The sequence below is a fragment of the Myotis myotis genome, unplaced genomic scaffold (assembly GCF_014108235.1).
Source record: "Myotis myotis isolate mMyoMyo1 unplaced genomic scaffold, mMyoMyo1.p scaffold_m19_p_15, whole genome shotgun sequence".
NCBI lineage: Eukaryota > Metazoa > Chordata > Mammalia > Chiroptera > Vespertilionidae > Myotis > Myotis myotis.
Genome location: NW_023416319.1, coordinates 29,509,921 through 29,529,291, shown reverse-complemented (window position 1 = coordinate 29,529,291; position 19,371 = coordinate 29,509,921). Strand labels below are relative to the sequence as shown.

Sequence of the window (19,371 nt, the reverse complement as noted above, 5' to 3'; positions counted from 1 at the left end):
TCAGAGAGAGAGAGAGAGAGAAACATCAATGATGAGAATCACTGATGGGCTGCCTCCTGCCACTGGGGACCGAGCCGGCAACCTGGGCATGTGCCCTGACCAGGAATAGAACTGTGACCTCCTGGTTCATGGTGTTTTGCTCAACCACTGAGCCACACTCACCAGGCTATACCACATATTCTTTATTCACTCCTCCACTTACAGATATTTAGGTTATGTCCTCAATTTGGCTGTTGTGAATAATGCTTCCATGAACATGGGAGTGAAAATATTTCTTTGGGATCCAGATTTCAAAGCATTCAAGAAAATTTCAGGAGGTGACAGGAGCATTAACAGTTATGTTATGGACTCTGACATCAAAAGGATTCCCATGTAGCTGTGATCTTTATTAACAGTGAAGTAACCTATGCATTTCTAGTACAGCAAGATGTTATGAACATATAGCAACAAGACTGCAATGTAATAACAGAATAGGAAGAAAAAAATACCATTACATAAAGTTAGAAAAAAGCAAAAATGCACACAGTAGTACCAGTTAGATTTACTTACCCAAATGCTGCAGAGTAAACAATACCAAAATATCACTAGTTCATTATTTTAAAAAATTATATTTTGTGAGGCAGCTGGGTTGGCTGGTCTTGGATTAAGGCTGAAGGTTGAGTTCATGTCCAGTTCACATGCTTCTTTCCTCTGGAACCCTTTCCTGAGCCAACTGCTGTTCACATAGTGAAGGACAGAATCACAAAAGAACTTGCTTAACTGCATGATCACATGTAAGACTTTTGGTTGTGTGTCACAGTCCCTCAGCTGCCATCCACCAAAGCCAGTCACAGGGCCAAGCCCAAAATCAGTGGGGCAAGAAGTAGAGCTAAAAAAAAAAGGAATATTTGCTGAACAATCGTGCAGTGCACCACAACAGGGTAGTTAAAAGCTATTCCTTAAGTGCATTAAAATGGTTGCCCTTTTTGACAAAAAGGAGGAGGTTATAATCAGTAGGAACAAGATGTGAGGATAAATTGACATAAAGAAATGCAAAATAAATATGCCTGGCAGATCCATTGATGAAAATGTTCCATAAATTATTGGTTATATTTTACTTAAATCTCTGTACGTGTGGTCCAAACAAAATAAAAATCCCTCAGTATTTAAGGCACTGCATTAAGTGTTAAGGATTAAAATTTTCACGTTTTCTAACCTTAGAATTTCAAATATAAAGACATAGAAATTAATCACAAATCAATCAAGTAAATATAAATGACAACTGTGAAACCTTTAAGGAATAAATGTTTAGGGTGCTGTAAAACCAGGCACGAGGAGTCTGATTTTGTGTAGTGACTCAAGGATGGTTCTGGACAGAAGAATCAGACTCAAAAGTAGGAGGGGGAAAAATAAGTTTTAAAAAACAAAGGAGGCAATTTTGTAAGGTGGTAGAGAGACACACCTGAGTCAGATTGTATTCAGCCTGGTGACCACAAAGACAGTGTCAAGATGTTTTGTTTCATCCGAAGAAAAATGGGAGGATTTTAAGACAGAAAGGATAAGGTTGCTAATTACTAGCTCTAGTTCAAGTTCATCTTTATTTTTAAGTTCCCTTGGCTTTGGAAGTTGGTCTTTGTGATGGAAGTTTTATTTTGTTTGGACCACAGGTACAGAGATTTTAGTAAAATATAATTTAAAGGAAGTTAAATATGCCCCCATGGTTACCTTTTACATTTAAAAAAATGTATCCAAATGAAGAAATGTTAAAAGAAATATATGATTTGATGTCTCTAGAGGATGGACTTATGTTTGCCTTTGAAAAACATTTCCCAAAAGAGTTAGTGGTAAATAATCTTGAAGCAAATATTTCTTAAAATCTTTAGTAGCTATGTGAATACAATATCTGTAGAAACTGAACTATATGCAGACATTATGTTAAGTTAATAATATATGGCATAAGGACCTTGCCTTTAAGAGCTTCAACTCACTGTGTTGTCAAAGCATAGTGGTCACTTCAGGTGTTTAAAAGCAGGGTTGGGCCCTAACCGGTGGATAGAGCATCAGCCTGTGGACTCAAGGGTCCCGGGTTCGATTCCGGTCAAGGGCATGTGCCTTGGTTGGGGGCACATCTCCAGTAGGGGGTGTGCAAGAGGCAGCTGATCTAAGTTTCTCTCTCACCTATGTTTCTAACTCTCTATCCCTCTCCCTTCCTCTCTGTAGAAAATCAATAAAATATATTTTAAAAAAACAACATGTAGAATTTAAAAGCAGTGTTGGGGGGAGGAAGAAAGAAAAGCACATGATCCTCTCAGTGGTTACATGGAGAGTTTGACTGCAGTTTTTTCTGCTCTCTTTTAAGTAGACCTTAACATCTAGTTAAATGCACTAAAATTTTTTAAGTGAATGTCATTATAAGTGAACAACAACAACCACAAATCAAACCACTTTATAGTACTCCCTGATGCTAAGTCATATTTGAGAAATTTTGTGAATTACACTCTTACAGAATACATCAGATTAGCTGATTTCAAAGACATTGAGGAAAAACAATTTGGGAAACCATGTCAGAGAGAAAACTCTTTGTGTGCTTGAAAACAAATTACCTAATGTTTGTGTGTAATGATAATAATAGGGTTAGTATTTCCTGACAAAATGTGATTGCCATTATTATGAAGAAAATTACATGGGTCTAAGCAATTTCTTGGTAATTATGTATTTAAGAAAAATGACTAAATCCAGATATCCCCTGATAGTAAGCATTTATTATTTTGTCCATTATAGTCTCATTGAAATTCCTTATGTTTGCAGGCTTAGAACATCTTTCATACAGATCTGCAATTACCTTCTGTAGTAATTAACTACATTCTCACCATCATTAAGTCAAAACATACTGTGTTTGACACTAACTATAAGAATGGAAATTAGAAGTAAAAATGTACTAAGTAATAAAGAAAATAGTTGGAATCTCAAGGTTACGTTTTCTTTATATAAATTTACATTTATTCAGCTACATATGCCTTGTTATTGTATAGAAATATGTTACTTTTAGTTTTAAAAAAAAAACTAACATAAGCAGAATTGTGACGGGATTGTTTTTTGGTCTGTCATATTCCCATTATCTAGAAAAACTGCCAGACTCAGAGTATCATCTCAGTATATCACCAAATTACTACATATGTACTAAATAAATTACTATTCCAGTAGTTTTGTCTCATATTAATATTTATTGAGTTTTACATATGTCAAATTTAATAGATAAAAGGACATCACAGTGTTGAAATCATGCCTTTCACATTTTGGAAACCGCACAATATTTAAATAAGTCACATACTATTCCAAATTGTATTTGGAAAGAAGCCTAATACATAAACAAACAAATTAATTAATTCATTTAATAGATGTCATAAATCATGTCGTTCTTTGGGGCTATTAGGGTTGGCAAACATCCCCAGAGTCCCATTAAGTTATTGACTAATGTTACTAGTGTTGGTGTTTGTGTTTAACTAGGAAAAATTATATTGTATACATAATCCTTTAAGACTTAAGTTACATAAAGAAGTTACTTAACTTCTTTGAACCTCATTTCCATATAAGAATAATAAGATCATTTCAGTGGACTGACGCTTGTATTTAATGAAAAATGAAAACACTTAATGAATGCCAGGCACATAGATTTTGGTTACTATTTCCTCCTCAGTCTTACTTTCATGGCAAAAATGCCTCACTTTTCCTCTGGTCTGGGACAGTGCTTGTATCCTCATCATTTGTGAACTTTAGGATACCAATGCCTGGACTCAGGAAGAAACTCTGGTGTCATCCATGACATTGTCTAATTAGAAAATCAAGTTTTCATAAAACTACTATGCTAATAGGGTCTTTACAATATCCCCAAATAAGTACAGGGGTGGGCAAAAGTATGTTTACAGTTGTTTCTATAGAAAATAATAGAGCAATTAATAAATAATAATACAGGAATAAACTCCGTGTTTCACATACTGAAACCTATTTCAAAACAATAAACCTATTTTTGCAAATCCCTGTATGTACAAATTTTAATTAAATTTTTACAGGATATTTTGTTTTAAAAGACATTTTCAACTTATTCCACTTAATAATGATACATACCTACTTTTATCCCTTTGAGTTTAAAATTTCCCAAATCTTGACACATAAATTGTTTTAGTCTGTCACTCTAATACTCAAATAATATAACAGATCAGATTCCACATATAACACAACCACTGTAATATCTACAAATCAAACTATTTTTAGGCATATTACATTTTCTTATTTAAGTGTCTATGTAGAGAGGTATAAAATCCACTTGACTATAACTCTGAAAATCTGTGCTCTAGTTCTAGCACCTTCATTTGGTACATCCATGCTTCTGATAGCTTTATCAGAAATATGAGATCATTGTGTTTTTCTGTGCACCTTTTGTCCTCCCCACTTGACCAATAATGAGGCCCATAGTACATAAGTATGTATTTCTCACCATTGCCTATCATCTTGAGAGATGAATGTGAATAGCTATGGATGAGTATCTATGACCAGATATTGATGGGTTTAAAATTCAAAACTTGTCAACAATTTAACCACATAATGAGTTAAGTAGGTTCTTAGAGATCCTCTATACCGTATAGAAAATTATCTTTGTATCTATGATTTTTGCAATCACTAAAAATTTTACTAAAAATATCTGTTTTATTCAATGATGTATAACTCAGATTTATTACATCATGCAGAACACATCATCAATAACCTATTACTGTAGATCATATGAGGATTTATTTATTAGAAAAATTCAGAGGATTCAATAATTATTTTAAAGGAGAGCTTCATAGCAGAATGTATTAACTATAATAGGAATTAACATGGACTATAAGCACGAAGCTGAGAAGTAGGGAAGAGATAATGTTTTACATTCACCCAATCCAGAAAAAAAGGGGTGGAGGAGAATTTTCCTTATGATAGATGGTTTCATTTTTCTACTACTGTACTCGAATCTTTTTGAAGGAATATTAGCAGATATGGTGTTTAGGGAGTAAGTTGAGATTCATAAAATTAAAGACAAATGGAAGAGAGGATAGTAAAGTCAACCATTAATTTATTATTTTGCATAATTTTGAATGACATGTAGTAAAAACTCTTCACTAATTTAGATTGAGTTATTGGAATGAAATGAAGATTATGCTACATCTGCACCTGGAATTATGGAAAATTGAAATATGATTTTTCACTTTTAAAAGCCATGCTTTTTAAAAATCATTTTAACATTATCACTACACTTTGTGTTTGTTGTGTGACTGTAAATTAATAACATATGATATAATATATATTATATATATAATTTTATTGTAGGGATTACCTGCAAGTCGTGTGAGATATAGAGTAGATGGTGTCCAGTCTCCTTATCCTGCCAGTATTTTTGATGTAGAAGAAGATTCTGGAACAGTAATAACTCGAGTCAATCTTAATGAAGAACCTACGACTATTTTTAAGGTTAGTTTTCCTTACTTGTCTATTAGATGCTTAATTTTTATTGAAAGTTTGGTTAACAGGTGGCCATACTTCTTTCTCTTTTTCTTCTTTTTAATATTTTAAAATTACTAACAATACATTTTAACTGCATTGACACTTTGATAATACAGTTCGATAAAAAGAAAAAATCACTTGATATTTCACACCTTGGAGATAACTAGAATTTACCATTTTACCCTCTATCCTTATGATATATTTCTATTTAAGTACAAATACATGTTTTAAGTAACATGGTAATATTATTCATACTGCTTTTTTAACTTATACATACCAATGAATACTATTAAAGCTATTATTTTCATGGTAGCATGATATTCTATTGTATGAATACACTATCCTTTTTGTTTGTTTGTTTATATCTTGTTGGATAACTAGGCTGTTTCTAATTTTTTGTTATACTAATCTTTGCTTTCATGAAACTCCTTTTGCAATTATCATTTGCCACTTGCCTTTTTTTTTTTCCTTAAATAACTGCAGGCAGAAATGTTGGATCAAGTTTATGTGCTCATGATTTGTTATACTTCCAGAAAATGTGAAATAATATTATCCCTCACTGTTCTCATAAGTAATCTATTTTGTTGAATGTGTCCATTTTCTATAGTTACTTAGAATAAAATTTTTCACTGTGAATAAAGCCTTTGGCTCTACAAAGAGTTTAGTGGTGTAATAAAGCGTATGTTTCTGTGTGAAACCAAACAGCTCTGTGCCTGCGTTGTTTGCTTGCCTTAAAAGATTTACAACCCTTACGCACAGAAAACATAATGCCCACCCCAGTATTACCTGATATAATTCAAAATAAAACTAATCTAAACCCTAAGATAAGTAAAGGCATCCAACACATTTTGATTGTTTTCATAATAGTCTCCATTTTTTTCAATCAAATACTCATCAGTTAACATTGCAACTATCAATAAATACTATGTCTCACATAATTTTATCAGTATTTGGAATAATTATTTTCTTTGTAAGATTGAAATCTAAAGGTAAATATGGCTCTCAGATGATCTTTGGTTATGGTTTCATGATCTAGTTTGAATAAATTTAGATTAGTAATCTGTAGCTTTCAAAATTATACTCTGAAGAAACACATAATTTTGAATATATTTGTCATTTCTTATCATAAACACTAAAATTCTTCTAGATATAAAGTAGGTTATCAAAGAAAATGATAAATCATAAAAGTTATTTTAATAATAAATCTTATACAGCTATTACACTTAAGACTAAAGCTTTTTTAGTTTGCATTATTTGAACACTTCCGGCTGTAAACTTGGTTTTATATGTTGTAATTGTTTTTAAGTGAGTGTATTTCAAAGTGTGTTAAAGTCTAAACATGTCCAATTTTATCCTCCAGAGTAAGTATTTCTAGCCTATAATCTTGCAGACAATTAATTCACTTTGGAAAAATTAATTTCCTTATATATGCAAGCTAATTAGCTTTTTGCTATTGATGTGACTGAATTTAACACATTTTAAATGTGTCCGTGCCTAGAAAAACATGTTTTCACTGTAGGCACTAGTGAAATTATGGGAGTTTATCATCGGGAGATATAACATAACTGTTTCACTGGTAGTTTTATTCATCATAGAGTTACTAACTCAATTTATTAGAGTTATATCATCTCACAAATTAAAGTAATAACATTTACCTGGCAGGGTTTTGTGCAGATTAAATAATACATGTAGCATACATTAGTACATTGCCTACTGTCTGATGTTCAGTGTTCCACCTCCTAGAATCAGGCAGTCAAGTGATTAAAAGCACATATGGAAAAATGAGAAAGTGTTTTGTTGTAAATAATTTTAACGTGAATTTTTATTACTTTTTAAGTTAGTGGTTATTGCGTTTGATGATGGTGAGCCTGTGATGTCCAGCAGTGCTGTGGTGAAAATCCTTGTCTTACATCCCGGAGAAATCCCACGTTTCACACAAGAGGAATACAGGTATTGATTCCTATTGGGTTTTGTAATTAATAAAGGGCTTAGCTTTGTTTTGGCTTCTAAACATTGATGTGATATATGAAGTTATCAATGAAGTGATCTCCCAATTCTAGTTTAAGCTTCTCTAAATTAGCATAACATTATATTTATTTTAAAAGTTAATATAGATAAAATAACACTTTACTGAAATAATATTAGTTTTACTAATGCTTTGATGAAGAATGGATCCTTTACAAGTAACTAAAGCAAGCTTTGAAAAATACAGCATTGTGTTTGGAGGTTTAAAATATAACTAATGGTCTCAATGGTAAGAAGCAGCCATTTAGTTTCTTACTATTGACAGACACACTATATTACCCTATTTGGGCATGTTTCAGAAATGATATTTCCCAAAAAATCAGTGAAAGAGAAAAAGAGACACACAGAGAGAGTATTGTGTGTGTGTGTGTGTATATAATGTTTGTTACATATTGATAGCTAAAGAGTTAGTGTGTACACTATGTTAGGTCAGGCTGCCATGATAAAAATATTAGGAACTGGGTGTTTTAACAGTAGACATGTATTTTCTCACAGTTTTGGAGACTGGAAGTCTGAGCTCAGGGTGCCAGCATGGTCAGATTCTTGTGAGGTCTCTCTTCCTGGCTTATAGATGGCTGCCTTCTCACTTGGGCTCACTAGTGGGGGAAGTGCTCTGCTGTCTCTTCTTGTCAGGACACTAATCCCAAAATAAAGACCTCATTCTCAGGGCCTGATCTAAATCAAATTACCTCCTGATGGCCCCTTCTCCATTGTTTTATTTTTATCTCCAAGTTAAAACATTAACCTACATTTTTCAGTATGTTAGAACACACAGGAGATAGTTTTCTCACAGACATTTGCAGGAGACCCACTGTATACTGCATATTTACTACTTACTTATTCTGGCCATAGCATTGGAAGGCAGCCAGTCATTACATCCCAGAGGTTTTCAACCATGTGTGGAAATAAAGAACTCTATGAAAAATACAATACAGTATGAAAATACAATAATAGAAGCTCACAATACTAAGGAAGCATGTTGGAGACACACTTACTAGTAACTGTGAGTGAACATGATCAACATAGTGTTGAGCTGTATCTTGAAGGAAAGTAGAGATAAGTTACTGAATAAAAATGTGGAAAGATGTTGCACTCCAAAGACTCAGCATATACAAAATTATAAATGAGGAATACGGGAGATGTATTGAATTCCAGAACATTTTAGTAAGTTATTCTATCTAGAGACCAATTAGAAGAAAATATCATATAAGAGAACACTTTATCATATTCTAGAATTTAGACTTTATTGCTCTGATAATTTCTAAGAACTACTTAAAAATATTAAGCTAGTTCAGGGGCTACGATACTGAAGGAGGAGGTAAGTGATCCATCTGGGAATATTTACCACACTCAACCAAGGAGTTTTCTCCTTTAGTTAAACGCTGTCCATGCAATATTCAAGTACTAAATTAAATTGTATAATTACCAGAAAAATTGTACATAACACATATGTAAACCATTGAGATGTAAAGCATATTTAAAATAATATTAATTTTTTATCAATCTATGTTTAAGGTCATTTTCTCCATTGTGTCTATCATTACCAAATCCCTTCCTTTTGTGCTGACATGGTAACCTCCAATATTTTGATGTGGAACATACAGTTGTCTGCTCTTGGAGAATTTACTTGAATGTGTACACTTTGTTCTTCTCAAGAACCTAAATGCATGTAAACTCTTATTTCTCACTAAATTATGTAGTAGATGCTCACACACACAAATGTTCTTACTGTTTGAGGTGGGTTCAAAAACCCCTCCCAGTTTCAGCCCAATAAAAGTTTCTCTTGGCTCTCCAAAACTTCTCACCCCAAATCTATTCATTCCTTGGAAGCCCCAAGAGAAGAGAAAAGTGGTGTAGTGCGTAACAGTTTCCCTTTAAATAAAATCAAAACATGGTGTCCACTATTGCCAGGCTTTCATTTGGAGCTCATGTCCTTATTAATAGAAATATGCCTTGCTCCTTAACTTCTCTAGCTAAAACGTTGTGGTATTATGGCCAAAGTAATAGATCTCATTAAGGCATTGCTCACTTAGCTTTCTTTTTCAAATCGTCTTCATTTAACTCCACCATTTAAAAAGAACTTTTCAATGAATAATTTACCATTCCTTACCTTCTTTGCAAATAGATTCTATTAATAAAGTTGTTAACTTATAGAAGAAGCAGCTGGCCAATTATTGGTGCTAAAATTAAGAGGAGTCACATGATCACATGTGGAAGAATTTTTTACCTTCCAGAAGAACATATCTAATAATTACAGATAGTGCCCTGGCTGTCCTGGTTCATTTGTCATTCTGATACATAGAAGTGATTTGGCAGTCTTAGTGCATCCTGCAGTTTATGAAGGAATCCTGCAAACGTATCAATATAATTGCTGTAAATGATTCAGTAGTCCTTAGGTACGTGTTTTGTTTTCTATCAGACACCCAGAAATTGGGATAATAAAACGTCATATTAAATATCGGCAGCCCTAGCCAGTTTGGCTCAGCGGGTAGACCATCAGCCTGCAGACTGAAGGGTCCCGGTTGCAATTCCGGTCAAGGTCACAGGCCAGGTAATGGGTTTGATCCCCAGTAGGAAGCGTGCAGGAGGCAGCCAATCAATCATTTTCTTGCATCATTGATGTTTCTATCTCTTTCCTTCTCCCTTCCTTTCTGAAATCAATAAATACATATGTATCGAAAAGTCTATGAAAAAATATAAAAATAAATACATATTGGCAGAGTATACTACTTTTTGAATAAATGCAAAGAATTGAATTTAAATGTTTATGTAGGCCTAATTTTATCTAAAACACGGAATGAACTATTAAGAAACATAAGGTTGATGATTATTTTTCTTTGTCAATCATGTCTTTATCATTTACTAATTATGGTGTTTTTAAAGATTTTTGGAGAAGTACAGTGCAAAGAGTTACTGGATACCTCCGAATCTTTTCTTATTCCTCCTAGGCATACAGCTAGACCGTATTTCCTAGCTTCACTGGCTATGTGGAGCCAGGTGACTTTGACTCTTGGCCAATAAAATGAGGAACATTAGGGACTTACAATTTCTTGGCCTGATTTAACCTTTTCCCCTGTTGGATGGATGAAATGGAAAAATCCCCAGGAAACCTTGGGAGACATATGTTGGCAGTATTGGAAATATGATGTAAAAGGAGCTAGGCCTCTGAATCACAGCTTGGAGGAGAGCTACCCAAGTAGGGATGCCCTCAATGAGTTATGTTATGCAAGAAACACGAGGGCTTACCTATCTACATTAGCTGGTCAACTAGGATAGTTGGTCAATATTTTATTTGTATGAAACAACTAATTGAATCATTGATATCGTTTTAGAAACTTTTCTCATTTATATTGCAGTAATTGCCAGTTTGTCATTTTAAAACAGTATTCATGGTAGAATATTGTTATTCTTGTTTGATATTTTCTTTTTATCTGTTCAACTACTAGCTTTGGCAAAATATATACACCATTTCAGACTGCTGTGATGGCCAACACAGTCTCCTTTCTAAATGGGAAAAAATATAGAACGGTTGCTGGAAATTCCATATGTATCCTTCCCTCTCTGATTGCTTTCAAATCCATTTAGTGCTTGAGCTGGATGCACATAACTTCCAGAGATGCCAGTGTTATTAATACCTGATTATCAGGATGATCCCTTGTGTAGGAATTGATGGATGGCAGACTGTGCCACCCCTAATTGTGCCATTTTGGCATAAGGATTATTTTGAGCTAAAAGCACTTAAAAAATCACAGATGCAAGCAGGGCATTCTAATCTCCTTTTTTCACTTTGAAAACAGAAGATTTACAACTCCCATGTGAAAGATGCCCTTCCTACACCAGGAGAAAAAAAGCATTATCTAATGGGGAGTCGAAGCCAAGAGAATTCTATATAAACAGGCCTTGTTCAAATCACTCTTATCTCCCTGTAGCCTCTCTGCAGAGTTTCCTTTGCCACAATAGCCTCTCTTTGTTCACCTTAATATAAAAGCATGTAGGTTCTGTCCTTTCTTTGGGTTTTCATTTCATTATGGGGACTCCCATGTCATATAAAATTCACATAAATATATCTGCTTTCTCCTGTTAATTGGTCTTATGTCAGTTTAATACTTAGGTCTAGCCAAAAAATCCTGAAGATAGAGGTAAAATTTTACCTCCCCTCTAGAATTGCTTCTGGTGGAAAAACTTCTGCTTTATGTGATCAAATTTGGCAAGACACAAAATTTTAATGCAAGGTGTCTGTCCTTTGTAGGGTTTGTGGGGGAGGGTGCTCCTGGGTTAAGCAGGGAAAGCAGTAATCCACGTTGCATAGCATTGTGAGATGGGGTTTGGTTTTGCATCTCAGGAATGTCTGCGTTTCAATATTGACTTTTTCAATGCCCCGGTAAAAACTAGTTTTCACCAAATGAGTTGGTGTTAAAGAGAGGCTCTAAAGATACAATATTCACTTATTTTAGAACTTTGAACTGAATTCTTAACCTGCCCTTCTCCCTTGACCCAATTATCTTATTTTTGGATTAGCCAGTCATTAAATCTTTAAACCTCTGCATAAAATGGTGAGGGAAGGTTAGGCTGCTGTAAAAATAGATTCTCCATTTTAATGGTTTAGAGAACAAAACAAACTTTTGGCTCACATGACAGCCTTAAATGGGTTTCAGGTTGGTGATAGTCTTCCCTGCGATCCTTCAGGCACCCAGGCAAATCTAGGCTCTGCCACCTTTAGCATGTTTCAGAATACCTCTGACCATTGTCATTTCAGTCCCCAAGGAGGGAAAGAGGCAGAAGTCCACAGCCAGAGATTTTCTGAATCAAGTGAGGTGGGAGTTGCAAATTGTACACCAGCTCACTTTTTATCCCGAAAATTCGGGCACTTTATGAAACAGCAGAGGAGCGCTGTTCCTTGCGAGGTAGCTCTGTCCAATTCTACCTCTATTACTGAGGGAAAGAGAAAGTGATGTTGGTGGAGAACTGGCATTAAGTGTGTAATTTTAGACACGTTCTAGATTTTAGTTGCTGCAGTCATTCTAAAATGCGTCTGTTTTTATTAAGAATAGACAACATCAGACCCAAGAACTAATGGTGTAATAGTAAAGAAACTTTTTTTTTCCTTTTTAAAATATGTTAGGGAAAGAGAACACAATCTTTTTTAAAATAATAAGAGAATTAATACTTCTTTCCTTTGAATAGGGAGCAAATCTCAAATGGACATTTTGGTATGTTTTAAATTATGTAGAGTGATTTTTATGTGTCAAGTATTAATATTACATATTCCAAACTAAACCTTTCTGGACTTTAAGCTAACGTTTGGTTATTTGATTACAATTAATTACTTTCTTCATTTTCCAGAGCCGTTAATTGTCTTCATCATAAAAGAAAAAGAAAAGGAAACAGTAGCAGAGTTTAAATGAGAGTTTTGAGCTGTAAAGTAGCTTTGTGGAAACCATCAAAAAGATCTGAGAGGTGGCATTTACTATTTGGAAAACATTTCCCAATGTACCAGTTTCACCTAGACATAAAAACAAAATCCATTATTCTTTTTATAAAATGAAAAACAGTTAATGTTGAGCTCCTGATAATTGCTTGGTTGCTGGAATATAGCAATAGACCTGTCATTATCTTTTCTAAAATGATCAAAGAACAGTAGCAACCAACAAATAATAAACCTCATGGCAAATATACTTTAATATTTGCTGGAGAAAGAATGTATTAGCTTGCCAGCTCAGTTTTTTGGTGACAGATAATTAGGTTAGCTGAGCAATGTAAAAGTAGCAATACTACAGAACACCAAACCCTCACTTCACATACTTAATCGTTATGTCTTTGTTTTCTTTTCATATTTAAAAAGCCCCTTACTCTCTGCTAGTGGTTATTGAAAAAAGAAGAAATGAAGTTTGTAAAATTATTCACGGATTTTTCAAAGACAACCCTATATTAAGTGAAAAAATTTGGCTTGTCAAGAGTAGAAATTTCTCACATTATTTATCGTGTTTGTAATTTATAATATTGGAATATTTTATACATGTTGGGAAAAGATTTGATTCTCTTTCATCAAATCCTGTGAACTGGAGTTGTTTGCTGATGGGCTGGCTTTATGCAATTTTTCAGAGTAGGAGGACACTCAAATGGGAAAGCAATTTGCCCTTACTGACTTACTTTTATCATGGCCCAATCCTATATAATAAAGAGCTAATATGCAAATGGTCATCACGCCCTCATGCCCTCACGCCAGAGGACCTGAGGCCGGGGCCAGGGGACCAGAGGCCACGCTCCCCACCGGGCAGGGCTTGATGGGGGACCTGAGACTGCATCCCCACCTGGTGCCAGGCTGGGGGACCTGAGGCTGCACCCCCACCTGGTGCCTGGCTAGGGAACCTGAGGCTGCGCCCCCTGCCCTGCAGAGCTTGACAGGGTTGGGGCCAGCCAGGTCTGGGTCTTGCGTGATTTTGAGGTGCATGCGGGTGGGCAGGGACTTGACTCTGGGTCCCATGGTGTGCCCCAGACTCTGACAGGAGGGAGATTTTCATATACATTTTACTAATTTTCTTTTGTCTTTGACACTTCTATTACAGAGAAAGGGCAAATAGCAATATTAAAATATTTCCTCTAATTAATTTCATTAGAGGAATTAATTTCATTAATTTCATTTTGTGCACAGGGCCACTAGTTTACAATAATTCCTCAGATAAGTATGCACTTGGTTCTCTTTGGTCCCTATAGCAGTTGTAATAGTTGAAACAGACTCATTTTATTAATTTCATGACCTCTTCAAACCAGTCTTTACTTGAGTTATTTAATTGGGTTAAATGGAAGCTAACCAGGGGAACTTATATGCATATATGGACACAATAAAGTGGTGAAGGCCCAGGGATGTGTGTGTGGGGGATGTCAATGGGGAAAAAAACAAAGAAAGGGGACATCTGTCATACTTTCAACAATAAAGAAAGAAAAAAGACATCATCTGCTTCATCAATTTGTTATTAGATGAACAAGGAAACACTGAGTTCTTAAAACTTTTGAAAATTATGACTCTTCAGATTGTATATTTATTTATACAATTGTAAACAATATTCCTATTATTTAGAAACATGCACACAACCCAAAATTTCAAACTTGTAAACATTTTTATTTGAATTCATACATCATTCCTGTTTTATTTGGTAAAGTTTCTATTTTTGACAAACAAAGAAATATCAGTAATTTCAGTGTCTTAGAGTTTACATGCCCAAATCATCATTTATTTTTACTCTTCTCCTTTCATTGAAACAAATTTCTTAAAGATTAATGGCATTTCTTTATCCCTTATTGTTAAAACACCCCTGCCTTCTCAAAATTATCTCCAAGAGACTTTATTATTTTATTTTTACAATGAATTAAGCCCCTTCCTCACATAAATAATCACATATTTTGAGTTATTACCACTTTGGCAATTGAGAAGTTTCTCTATATCCATATGCAATCTCATAACTTAATTTAAACCATTTTCCTTAATTTGATTTTCATTGGAAGCAGAGTAAAATAGGTTAATCTTACTCATAAAAATTAGATTCCCAAAGTCATATGATATAATGAATGATATAGACCATACAGATCATTTACTCAACATAATTTAATACTTGATTTCTCTAATATCCTTGTCACAAAGTTTACTAAGCTCTTTTTACAAACTTACAGTTGTGTGATTGTGTGAAATGTGCTACTTCATCTTTGGATAGCTGTGAATGCTGGAAAATTCTTATGTTGAGATTATACTTATATTTAACTAGAGGCCCGGTGATGAAATTCCTGCACTTGCGGGGGGGTTGGAGGTGTTCCCTCAGCCCAGGTTGCAAGAGGGCTCAGGCCAGGGCGAGGGACCCCACAGGTGCACAATTGGGGTCAGGGTGGGACCACGGGAGGGCTCCAGTGCGTGTTTAGCCCGTCTCGCTCAGTCCCGATCGGCTGGACCCCAGCAGCAAGCTAACCTACCGGATCAGAGGATCTGCCCCCTGGTGGTCAGTGCACGTCATAGTGACTGGTTGACCGGTTGACTGCCTGCCCCCTGGTGGTCAGTGCACATCATAACGAGCGTTTGAGCGGCCTTAGCATATCATTTGCATATTACATTTTGATTGGTTGAATGGGCTACAGGACAACTGGACACTTAACATATTAGGCTTTTATTATATAGGATCTTTTAAATTATTTTTATGCGTTTTTCTCAGAGTCCTCATCAGTTTTAGCATTAATTGCTTTTTTAAGTAGCATGCCTGTATAGGGAAGGAAAAATAATTGTCCCTGTACTCTTGAGTTCTTAGCTGAGACCCCTTTGATATATATTAAAAAAATTAATTAACAAGAGAAAAAAAAACAAACAAGTTTATTAGCATGTATACCTTATGCATACATGGGAGATTCCTAGGGGGGGAAAAATGAGTAATTCATAGAGGTAGCTTTAGAATTCAGGACTGAATAACATCTTAATGAGGAAAGAGAAGGAGGGATATGATTCTCTTAGTGAATAATAGTTTTCTGGAAAGATGAATGGGTCCTTAGAAGAATAGACGGGAGGTGTGATAAAGTTTGTGACAAAGTTTGTCTGAGTATGATGTCTACTTTTAGCTCATCTCCTGATAAGAGCTAATCTTTTCTACTTGATGAAAACTCTTAGGGAGAGGATGTATATCAGTTGGCTTACTTTTGGAGGATCTGTCTTTAGGTAGAGAAGGGTAGCTCAGAGAGAATTTTCTGGTTTTAGAGTGCCTACAGCTCAAAATAATTAATGTACAAACTGGCATATTTTGGGCTGGCATGTACTAATTTACAGTCATATTTTAGGGTTATATATTCTGCTACCCTTCAATTGAAACTGAGCTAAACTCTTTGGTTAAGACAGATGTGACAAATAATGTTTTCCTATTAATCATTAAAATGTATCTTGACAAGGATTGGGCTTATTGGTAAAGAGTTTCTACCATTATTGTGGAACAAAAGAGGGATGGTAACCATGTAGTAGCTTATATCTAAAATAAATGTTAATTACAGTTTCTCATATTAGTTTAAAATATCCCAGAACACATGGCAAACTCTTCTACATTGTTATAATATTTAAATAACGGTTTACTATAATTCTCAAGATTTTCTTTTTTATCTCCATATAAATTGATATATATTAAATCTATTCAGTGTATTTATCTTCATTTTGATATATTAATATACATTCAGATTTATTTTAATATATATTAAAGTTCTAGATTAATATTTTTAAATTTTTATTCATCTTTTTATAAATGTTTATGAATATTTTTAATTTAAATATTTCAAAGTACTAATATTATTTTTTAACTGTTACCCCATTAAGGTCTTTTGTTAGTTCAGTTCTGCCCGCTAACAATTAGACATCATGATGAGATTTAACAAGCAAATATTTTATTTGGTGAAATACTGCTGTGAGAGAAATGAGGGGGGAGCAGGATAAGGCTAAGAGAGCCTTCAAACCACATGCATTCTGACACCGAGTGACAAAGAGGGTGGGAAGGTTGTATAGAAACATTCTAGTGCCCATGGTCGGCAAAGTGAGGCTCGAGAGCTACATGTGGCTCTTTGGCCCCTGAGTGTGGCTCTTTCTAAGCTTTAGGAGTACCCTAATTAAGTTAATAACAATGTACCTACCTATATAGTTTAAGTTTAAACAATTTGGCTCTCAAAAGAAATTTCAATCCTTGTACTGTTGATATTTGGCTCTGTTGACTAATGAGTTTGCCAACCACTGTCCTAGCCTACTGTGTCTTGAAGTGACTCCTGTCATTCAAGTAAGGTTCTGCACAGTGATCAGGCAATCCTCATTGCATAGTGAGATGTCAGAGAAGTGCTGTGTCTCCGAGGAAGGACCTGTCTTAGCAGTTCTTTTCTCAGTCATTATCTGTAAACAGCCCCTAAGTAGCATGACCTTTATAGAAACACAGCAATATAGTCTTTAGGGCACAGCACCTTGGACCTCGGTCCACGTGCTTCCAATTGCTGGAGGCTATGAGACACACACTCAATTGCCACCACCTGTTCATATCTGAAATGAGGTTTCCAATCAATTACCTACTTGGATCTTTTGGAAAATAGTTATATTGTCATAGTCAGAAATTACATTTTATGTGTTTTTTTATTTAATCCAGACAGAAATATCAAAATTCTAACAGTAATTCAAACACTTAATATTACCTTAGAATAAAGTAACTCTCATAGTCGAGTTATCATTTGGAAGAATGACATTTGCCCTTCATCTCAGGATGATGGACTAAGACTTATACACACTGAGACTCACTTGTCATCAGTTTTAAAGGTAAATATCATGGAAAGGTCAATACGTCTGAAATAGATCATAGAGTCTAAATGTGAATATTGATTTTGAATGGGAAATGCAGTATCTGACACAGTTTATAAAATTTTTATTAAAGACAGTTACTTAACTACTTTTCTGAATAAATATGCAAAAACAGAGAAAAAGCATAATTTAAAATCCAGAAATCTATTTTTATATACTTTGCAAAATGAAAACAATTTTATAAAAATGGCCAAAGGAATGGTGAATGAGCAATTCCAGTTTGCATCTCATTATACAAGAGAATTAAAATTACCCTACACTGAAGAATGTTGCCATCATAAACTACATACAAGTTTGAACTTCAGGATTTTCAGAAAAGAACTAGTGGTCTTTATTTCAAAGAATTTTTTTTAAAGCTATATGTAAACTATTACTATAATATAGAATAAACCCACATGCAGAGACTATCACTTGTTTGCTAAGGTTGTTTTCTATTTTAATTTAGATTTATTGTCTACTATGAGGAATGACTTTACCTGAAATTAAACTCTCCTGCCATTTTATGGCACTATTCAAATCTTGCCTTAAAGATAATAGATTCTGCCTCTTTAACGATTGAAAGAGTGACATTTTACAAATGATATTCCTCACTCTGACCCCGTGGACCTACCATGTCAGAATCTTATAAGCATTATCCAAAAGAAATCTGAAATTTTAGATAAGTTCCTCAACTAATTCTATGGTTTTAAAGTTTGAAAGCCAATGAATAAGATAGATTGGATAAACTCTATTAAGAACAATAAGTGAAACAAACTAACATACACACCCAAGATTACAGATTTAGCTGTCAAATAGTATTTTGAACTGGAGAGGTGTGTGACTAAGGGCTACAGATTTCTTGTATTCAAGATGAGGACACTTCATGGATCTGAATAGAAGCAAAACTAACAGTAAGCACGCTTTTAAAAAGTTGTACAAAACAGTGTGTAACCATTTGCTCCTTTATCAATTTAAAATTCTTATCCACAATCTATCTGAAGATTTCTGGGAGAGCTGGTGTCTCTCTCCTGATCTATGTCTTTTTAAAACTGTTTTTCTTGGTTAAATATGAAAATTATATCACCCTGATGAAATTATTTCAAAGCTACAAAGAATAGGAGTTCCAGTGGGTGTGTTTTTTTCCTTCCCATTTTCATTAAATTCCCCCATAGTAGATATAAAAACAGTTTCTTAATTGGCACTGATTTGCAAATATACAAAAATCAAGCATGTCAATATAAATTAGATTTGTTACTCAGTAGAAAGAAAGCAATAGAGCCAGATTGAATCCCAGTGTAATTTTATAGCATCTATTTACAAACACTTTTGTATCCTAAACTGCATGGCATTTAAAATAATTAGGAGTTTTATGTGATACATAGAACATTTACTATTATTGTTACTTCTTAAACCCAACAATGAAAGTCGATTTTAAATTGTAGAATAATTGTATCATCTATATCTATACTGTAAAAACTGGATCTAACCATTTGGAAACTAAA

At 34.3% G+C, this 19,371-nt stretch overlaps 1 protein-coding gene across 17 annotated transcripts in view; it reads left to right on the top strand.

Moving 5' to 3' along the window:
• Positions 1–19,371, top strand: part of PCDH15 (protocadherin related 15) — a 544,558-nt gene that overhangs the window by 403,750 nt on the left and 121,437 nt on the right. For all 17 annotated transcript variants that reach the window (XM_036336780.1, XM_036336778.1, XM_036336777.1 and 14 more), the window contains 2 exons: positions 5,341–5,481; positions 7,352–7,464. In XM_036336780.1, coding sequence (XP_036192673.1) covers positions 5,341–5,481; positions 7,352–7,464 — 254 coding nt within the window. The remainder of the gene's footprint in view (positions 1–5,340; positions 5,482–7,351; positions 7,465–19,371) is intronic.